Raw genomic sequence first — 9,556 nt, 5'->3', positions numbered from 1 at the left:
TAAGGCCTCAGGATTTTGTAAAGCCACTATGCAGCAATAGTTCCACAATTTATAGCATATACCCACACTTCAAGTTGACATCTAATTTGTTGAAATTCAACATGAAAACCGCACAAAGATCTCAAGGAGGAAATAACTACCTTCCTTTGCAACAAAGATGAACTCACAATCTTCTAGCTAATTATCTGTTAAATGCTATATCAATGATTTAATTTCTATTCTAGAAACCAGTTACAGATAATAGTTCAGTATGGATATTCACAGTGCCTGACTTTGTCACTAGGCAATGGCGGTGGCATAATATGGCAGATGGGTCCTCCTGTGGCTGTCAGTCTTGATGAAGTGCTTTATAGAGTAATTCTTTGGAGAGGGTTGCTAATTATGTCTTGCTGAACAGACAGCTTCTATCAAGCTTTCAGAGCATCTCTCTCTCTCTCTCTCTCTATTGCATATATTGCTCAGTCCTCAGCTCCCCTATCTTAGCCTATTCACTGTGAAAAATAATGACACTAACACATTTCATCAGTCCTTTTAAAATACATTTTAGCAATAAACAATACTGTAAGCAAACTATAAAAAAAAAATACTAAAATTTTTTCCCCCCAAAAAATGACAGCTTGTCTTCTGAGAAGAGAAGTGCTCTTGCAGATGAAGGAGGTTCAAGTCTGGCCTAATACTGTGTTTTTATTTCACCTCTCTCTCCAATAATTGAATGTAAACATTTCAATATATCTGTCTAATAAAACAAAAGCCATCTATTAATCAGAAACTCTACTCATACACAGCTGATTTTCACTACTGAATTGTAATGCTGCACAGCAGTCTGACATAGAGACATAATTACCTAGGCGCCATTGAATCACTTGTTAGACAAACCTTGACCTCCTTGCTGACTGTTCACAACACACTCTGTTCTATAGTGAAAGAGTCGGGCTTGGGCTTGATGTATTGGTTGTGCTCAATCGATTCTGCCTCATTGGGAACACAGTAAGTTATGTTGCAGGTTTGCTGGATGCCAGCAGCTCTGTGTCCCTTGTGTGGACCTGTCATCCTTGTGGCAGTGGGTGGAACAGTGAAGAAAAAATCTTTAACAACCTTTGGATAATCAATAGCCTAGGGTCTATTATTCAACCATGTATTGACAGAGTCTGAATGAGAATGCAACGAGTGACAAAGAGCAAATTGGACTGGACTCAAGGTCAGCGCACTCTCTTCATGTCCATCACGACATTATGCATTATACTCAGTGCTGGAGAGTAACTAGTTACATGTAATGCTGTTACATAATTTAATTACAAAATAAATGTAACCGTAATCTGTTACGGTTACTGAGAAAAAAATGTGTAATTAAATTACAGTTACTTATGAAAATGTTATTGATTACAAAGGGGGTTTACATCTGAATATTTTCTGTAAAAAGATAGGATATGTTAAATAATATGAAAGGGATAGTTCACCCAAAAATGAAAATTACCCCGTGATTTACTCACCCTCAAGCCATCCTAGGTCTGTGTGACTTTCTTCTTTCAGACAAATCTTCTGAAGCAAATCAATGTGTTTGTATAAGAAAAATATTAATATTTAAAACTTCATAAACCGTAATCTCTGGCTTCCACTAACAGTCATACTTGCGTTCATGAGAGAGTGGCATTCCAGCTGATGACGTAGGACATAAGCGTAGCGTAAGATCCCGGTTCAAACAAATATGGCTGGGCAAAAAAACTGTCTCCTCTTGGCTTATATCGAAATCCTCTGACATTTTTCTCTACAAAACCTAATTTTGTACTTCTAATTGTAACGGTGAGCGGTGTTTTGTTTTGCTCTCTCTTCTGCTCTTCCGTGTTCCTCACTTCTCACTGGAGCTTACGCTACGCATACTAACTAGAAATTATGGTTTATAAAGTTTTAAATATGGATAATTTTTCTTACACAAATGCATTGTTTCACTTTAGAAAACCTTTATTTTCGCTTTAGAGTCACTGGAGGTGGAGACCCAGGTGGAGCCGAGCAGATGGAGAGCCAGAGTGACACCCAGGTCCAGAGGGCCAAGGCGGAGCTGACGGCTCATGCGAGCGGAGCAGAGATGAGGACCCGGAAGACCTCGGCGGAGCCGGAGCCGCTGAGGACAACAGTGGAGCCAGAGGGAAGGAAGAGCCAGACGAAGCCAGAGGAATAGAGGGACGAGGCACAGCCGGAGGAATGGAATCCCATAGCGGAGGAAGGTCGATGACTGACCAAGACAGAGCCGGAGGGATGAGGGAGCCCGGTGGAGCCAGTGGGATGACGGGCCACGGTGGAGACAAGGGAGCAAGGAGCCAAGGCAGAGCCGATGGGTCGGAGGGCCAAGGTGGCGTCCGGGACTCAAAGGCTGGATTTGGAGACAGGGAATCCTCACGCATAGGCGGAGCTGGAGACTGGAAGGCCCGAAGCAGATCAGGGCGAATTCTGACTGCCGGTTATGTCACTACCTTACTCCATTTCGCAAACTAAAATTGTAGCCCACATGCTACAGTGGACATCCACAGCAGCACAAGCCTTCAGGGAACTCAAAATCCACTTTACCAGTGCTATTATCTTAAAACACCCTGATCCCACATTCCCTTTCATGGTGGAGTTTAACATGTCTGATTCTAGAATTAGAGTGGTCCAATCTTAGAGTCACGGATCCCCTGCCAAGCTGTTTCCAACCAGTAGTGAGAACGCCCACTAGCAACCTCATCGCCAGCCCTTGGTGACATGCAGCGACAAAAGTTGCTGCTAGTGTGAACACAGCCTTAATTGTTGGTGATTTTAATATCTATGTTGATAAATGAAAAAGATCCATTGGGATCAGCATTTATAGACATTCTGAATTCCATTGGGGTTAGACAACACATGTCAGGACATACTCATTGACGTAATCATACTTTAGATTTAATACTGTCACATGGAATTGATATTAATGACATTGAAAGCCTGCAGAAGAGAGATGATATCTCAGATCATTATCTAGTCTCGTGTATACTCCATATAGCTAAAGCTGCAAATTCAACTCCTTGTAACAAATATGGTAGAATTATCACTTATACCACAAAAGACTGCTTTATAAATAATCTTCCAGAATTGTCTCAATTCCTCAGCAAATCCAATAATGCATCATTACTGCTTAGCTAAAAAAATGGAAGTTGAAAATTCAACTGTTAAAGCATGAAATATGACACAGAATCAGTGAATTTGAGTTTAATGTGAGTGTATTATCAGTAAAGTAATCATTAAACATTTGTAATCATTCAACAACAAAAAGCCATTTATATTAATGTGAGATGAAGGCCATAATACTGATGTTGTCCACACGAGGGAGCCACAGGATATAAAATCCTTTAAAATCTCAGTTTAAAGACTGAAAATTTTTCAATAAATTGACTAGTAAAAAAAAAATGCATATAAAGTCATTATATTTTCATAAAGTTTAATAAAGCCGAATATAATAAGTATGCAAAAACTGTAATCTCCTAAATACTTACAGACCATTATTTTTTAAATCTTAATTTTAATGGTATTGACTACATATTTTTCAAATTGTCAGACATGATTAAATGTACGTCCAATTGAAGATATTTTAATATTGTGCATATAATAATACTTCCATAAAGACTCGTTTACTTGAAAAGAGACCATTGGAAAACTATATCATCTACACAAACCATTGAGCTTGGACCGCGATGATCGCCTCGAGTTAAACTACATTGCGTTGTCCACAATGCTTCGGTGGCAGGACTTTGAAATAACAAACAGGGAAAACAATAAAAGGCATGACTTACATCGCATCCAGCTAGCCAACTCCGTCCAAGCTCCATGATGATCTGTATTTATTTATTTATTCTTCATTTGAATGTCTTGTGAAAGGATTTTTTGTAAAGATAAAATTCTATTTTACTTTCATCTCGGAAGAGATATCCAATCACATGAGGCTAAAATAGATAAAAACAATACTGATTCGCTAAAATCAAATGTGGGAGGGTCTGGGGCGCAGCGCAGTCTGAAACAAGCCAATTAGAGCTCAGCCTCAAGTCACATGCATTTCAAAAATAGAGTTTTTATTTTTTGACTTTTAATAGGTGCTAACATGACTACCAGTCGAACAGTATGACTAAATAATGCAATTTCGTGATTATTTTGCAATATATGTTTAACTTATTTTAAACATGTTAAAGTAGTGTTCTTCCCTGGCTAACTGGGTTCTAGACCATTGTCATAAGCTACACATTCAGTACTACAAGATGCTCCTCAATTATAATGACTCATTCTGATGTTGCACTAAAGCAACCAGATGTACATGATTATTAAATATCCTTGAATTATTCAATATAATTGAATAATTATATTTATTAAATATAATTCAGTTTTCAAAAGAATTTCACATAGACAATATTATTTTAGTAATATATTTAACCAAAGTAATTGAAATTACAAGAAATTATTGGTTAGACTATTATTCAAATCTAATAATACATTATTAGTAGAAGCTTATAATGCTGACACCAATCAAAACTTAACCTAACCAAACACAATGCTGACAGTACATGAGCTTACGTCTGTCATTCATTTAAAGTTTTCTAGTTAGCTTTTGCTGACTAGTTGTTTCTGTCCACTGCACAATGGCACATAAATGCATCGAAACAGATGTTGAATGCACATCATGTGCAGTACCACAACATCAAACAAGCCATAGATTATTGTTGTATTGTGCATAAAATTTTGTTGTTTTAGAAAAAATGCTAAAAAAATAAAAATAAATCAAATTTTTACTTAAAATTTGAATATTTAAGTAAATCTATATGATGTATCATATTTCAATAATCCTCTATGACATAAATAGGACATTTCTGAGTTGATTTTCATGAAGTGTTAACGTCAAAGTATGCAAAGAAACGAAATAAATGTAATTGTCTGATCCAAAAGAATAAAGTACTTCAACGTGCCAGTGACTCATAAATCTTTAATATAAAATTGTACAAGAATTCTTATTTGTACAAAAATTCCATTTACACGCCCAAAACCATATGCATTTTATGCCCAAAAAAAAGAGGTTATGATACAAAATATTCCAAGAAATGTAAAATCATTAAAGGAGGACATCATACTGTCTCATGGGACAAAAAGTAAACAATTTAGACCTAAAGTAGCATTGTTAGGCTATCAATATCACCCTTAGTAAGTATTTTTTCACACACAAAAAAAGTGAACTTCCTCTGATGTGGATGTACTTTTCTTCAGTGGGCAATAAAGGACGATCAAACAAGACAACTACATCAAACATCACATTAGAACAAAAGAAAAGGTTAACAAATATTTCAGGCTTATTATTGTTTGTGTTAAACAACACAGAATACATTATACTTGTACTGAATTATGGACTATGGTTTTTCTTTCCTTTTCTTTCCTTTGTATCACTGATCTTCATAAAACTGATCAGAATGTTCCACTGTGGTTGATTGTACAATGTCTACTTTTTGTTTGACAAGTCTTCTGCTCTGCAGTTTCAATTCCATTTGATCTTATTTTTGTCCTGTATCACTCCATGCCCTCGAAGGAACGGCGTTAACACAGCAAACTTAAAGATCACCTTCACAAGATACTACATTCTGTGATACTACAGTCTGGGATGGTCCTGTCCTCAGAGCTGCAATGAAATATTTAAGGCTGACAGACTCTTTTAGCCAGTGGCTCCATGGCAAAAGCTTAACTCTATGGGGACAATGCAGGACAGTTAATGACTGCCCAACTCTCTCAGATGGAGGGGCGGGGGCTACAGTACAAGAGTAGGAATTTACTCTCCAAAAGAAGATCAGCACATTACAGCAGAATGTCCTGAGAAATTCTGGCTTATTTTCATTTGCTTCTTCCCTCCTTCTGTCATACGTATCTCTTGTTAAACGACTGACACTAAAACCCATTTTGTAAGACCTAATTTCTCCTTCATATATTATCTGGCTATTCAATGTACTGTACCTTTTTATAACTATCCAACAAATTTAATGCTAATAGAGACACAATGTGCATATAATCAGGGATTCAGATTTGGAAGTCTCAGATTGAAATACAAGGCTTTTCCTTCGTGTCCATGCTGTGTGTCTCTCTACAAGTCTTTAGTTTGACAGTCTGGGAAATATGGAGGCCATGAGGTTGATAACCTGTGATAACTTGTGATATCACGTTACCCATCTATATACATCTGTCTAATTATTATTATTATTGTTATTATTATTATTTGGGTTTTAATAAAGCACCAGCCTTTGTCAGTCTTAAAAGTGCATTCTGTTTTGAGGTTAACAGGTCCTCATCTTGCTGTCATCTTATTGATTAGTTATTGGTGCATGAACTAGTTTGGCCATTGTTTTTCCAACAATAAAATGTCTCTGAAGTGGCACTCTTTCACAGGCCTTTCAGAGAGAGCAGGAAAGTAAAACACTGCTGTGACTCTAGAGGGAAACTTGGCTGTTTGTGCTAAATTTAAACAGGCAATTACAACTCCTTTTCTGTGTTGTGTGCCATCCGGTGAAGTTAAGCGTACACTGTTAGCCAGCGTCCCTGTAGGACCCCCACACTGGCAGTAGTTGTGATGGGGGTAAGAGGCAGCGGGTAGGGTGCTGGAAGAGCAAGAGAAAACAGAGGAAGGAAAGAAAAGAGAAAACCAGAAGAAGAGCTTGGCTCACTCCACGATGCAGTATTGTCAGCAACATTTACTGAATCACTGAATTTAATGAATTGACAATTGAATTACTAGACAGATCAGTGGTGGAAATATCTCCAGGTTCTGTGCAGCAGCACATTTTTAGTGACACACACTGCTGCAAATATCTCTTAATCTTCATTCCTTCCATCATACCGCAAGGCCTGCTACTGTCACTGCATAAAGGAGGGAGCAAATTCATCTAGTCTTTGTCCAACATTAATAACCTTTTGAAAGGCATGGAGTTTCAGTAATGTAAATTACATTTCATTCATTCATAATTATCTTTCATTTCATTTATTCCAATTCACAGCAACAGACATCAAAGGGCTAATTTGCATTCAGTTCATTATTATAAACAGATAACTAGAAATAAATACTCATATCTACATACCCACTAGCTGGATCAAATTGAATAGTGCTTTCTTCTTTGTCTTGATATTGTGTGGCCAATAGACAATACTTGCCAGGAACAAGATAAAGATGAAAATTTCAGCGCTTTTCAGAGGTTCTGCTATAAATGAATGTCTGAACTGAAGCATCGGAGGAGATAGGAAACTGCCTAAACTTCTTCTCAATGTGTCGTTTCTGTTCATGGGGTTTTGGAACACTGTCTTTGATTTTGGTCACAGTTTAGAGCCTCTCTTGTGTGGCACTCTGAAATGTCAATGGCATTTTTATACGATAAAACTGATCAAATTTATAGAGACAAAATAAATTACAGGACACTTATTAACTCTTTTAAAGTAATACTACATGCAGTAGAAAGATTCTCTACCTAACCTCTGGGCTAATTCAGCCTTTAACCATACACTTATACTCTTCAAATGATATGATCAGAGTCAGTAATACTCATTTACTGCATTCAAATGAATTTACCTGAAACACTTACTAAATGGGATGAATACTGGGTTTAATCATGTCAAATGAGATTATTCTCATATAAAGATCTGGCACATTTCTGTTAAAGGTACAGTAACTATCGCTTGGCACTGTATCCTTAAAATGTCACTTTCACGTTGGACAACCATCATTGTAAAGTGTTATCCTTGTAATAATATTACAAGTCCCACTAGTGTTGTTGCAAAGTGCAAAATTGATTTTTTTTTTCTCCTTTTCATTTTTTTTATTTTATTTTTGTACTAAAGCTATAAACATGATAAAATAAAAGAAAAAAAGGTACTTTGTCAGAGCTAAAAGCATGCCAGCTCCATCTGTATATCTAACAGGTAGATAAAACAAGTCACAAGTCACATGTTTTTACTTTTTCTTTTCTAAGGTAAAACATTTTTAAAGCCAATATAAATGAATCAAGCTAGCTAGGCATATGCTACTTTGTCTTGCTTAAATTTTAAAATGAAAGTATTAGACTAAAAGAAAAAAAAAAACAAGTGAACAAAAAAGAGAAAATATCAACCATCAATACAACGGTTTTACACCAAAGCCCCTCACAACATTATTATTTACATGTTTAAGCCAGTCATGCTCTTGTATGGAATTCTTTAAAAGCTATCATTACACAAATACAAGTTTTTTTTTGTTGTTTTTTTTCTCATCGTTTCTGCAGGCAAGAGTCACAAATTAAAGACTGAAGAGAAGTTTGTGTCAGGGATGGACAGATCTATGGTGTTCAGTCTTTTGCTTCCAAAAAAAACGGAAATGTCAAAAGGGCACAATTCTGCTCTAGCTTTTCATACTCGAAAAGGTGTTTGAAGAGAAACAATGCTGTTTTTATAGCATTATGGGATTGTTGCCGGGGAACGGAGAGGGGGGTTGTTGCGTGGAGCATATGGAACTTGAGGCAATGTGGTGGTGGGGTCTGGACTAGTCAATCATTGTGGTATGGGGGCATTTTTGTGTAGGTTTGGGTTCTGGCTATGTCTGTTTCTGCTTCTCACAGAAGAAAACATCATGTTACAGCCAGGAATTTTGCATTTGTGCATTTCACCCAGGTGGACAGTCTTGTAGTGCACCCGAAGGGTCCCTTTGTTACTGTACAGTTTGTGGCAGATGGTGCAAAGGATGCCTCCTGTGCCATTACCTCCACTGGATGCCAAGACGGACGGTAAGAACGAAGGGTCACAGCGCAAAAGACCCTCCTCTGTGGCTCCTTCTCTTCCTTCCTTCCTGGCGTCCTCACCATCTTTTCCCTCCATGGCCAGTGTCTTAGTCACAGTACTAGGCATGCAGTCCTCATTGTCACTAGCACCCTCCAGGTCATCCAGCTGGATGCCCTCATCGCTGCCCTCATCAGACTCCTGTGAGGATTGCACGCTGCCGCTTGACTGCACACTAGAGGTGGTGCTCAGGTCCAGCACCATGTAGTCCTCACTGGGGCCATGGCAGTAGCCGTTGCTGTGTGAATATTCTCTAGTGACTGGGGATCTCATTCCCTCGTGTCCTCTGCCTCGCGGTGGTCCAGCATTCCCTACCCCCTCCAGTCCCAGATGGTGGTTAGCATAGATCGTTGACAGGAACTCAGCACGCAGCTCTTTAGGCAAAGTTGTAAGCTGGGGGTCCAGGACAATTTCATCCAGCTCTTTGGTCAGTAGTTTGCGGTGCAGGTTGATGTTGGAGCTATGTCTGCAGGGAAGAGAGGATAGGGTTCCTGTAGCAATTTATTTGAACTGAAAACTTATAAAGATCTGCAAACATACATACACACAAAAAAAATCCCACTTCCTATATTTTCATGCTTTTGAGTGACTGCATGAATGCATGTTAGAGCTCACTACTGTCTGACGCAGCAGAGAGTTCAATAACTCTAACACAGCTTAAACAGTATCCTGCTAAAGTGTTTACTCCTGTCAGCATGTCTGCAGGCATGCACAAATGCAATTGACT

At 38.0% G+C, this 9,556-nt stretch overlaps 1 protein-coding gene across 1 annotated transcript in view; it reads right to left on the bottom strand.

The window, feature by feature from the left end:
* Nucleotides 1-4,964: 4,964 nt before the first annotated feature.
* LOC107700330 (zinc finger protein basonuclin-2-like) overlaps nt 4,965-9,556 on the bottom strand; it is a 115,285-nt gene continuing 110,693 nt past the window's right edge. Inside the window, 2 exon segments of the mRNA XM_016501960.1 lie at nt 4,965-8,556; nt 8,559-9,295. Of these exon segments, the coding sequence (XP_016357446.1) occupies nt 8,537-8,556; nt 8,559-9,295 (757 nt within the window). The 3' untranslated portion in view covers nt 4,965-8,536.

The sequence above is a fragment of the Sinocyclocheilus anshuiensis genome, unplaced genomic scaffold (assembly GCF_001515605.1).
Source record: "Sinocyclocheilus anshuiensis isolate Anshui unplaced genomic scaffold, SAMN03320099.WGS_v1.1 scaffold326, whole genome shotgun sequence".
Taxonomy (NCBI): Eukaryota; Metazoa; Chordata; class Actinopteri; order Cypriniformes; family Cyprinidae; genus Sinocyclocheilus; species Sinocyclocheilus anshuiensis.
The sequence above is the reverse complement of the archived record's forward strand: the minus strand, read 5'-3'. Positions and strand labels throughout refer to the sequence as shown.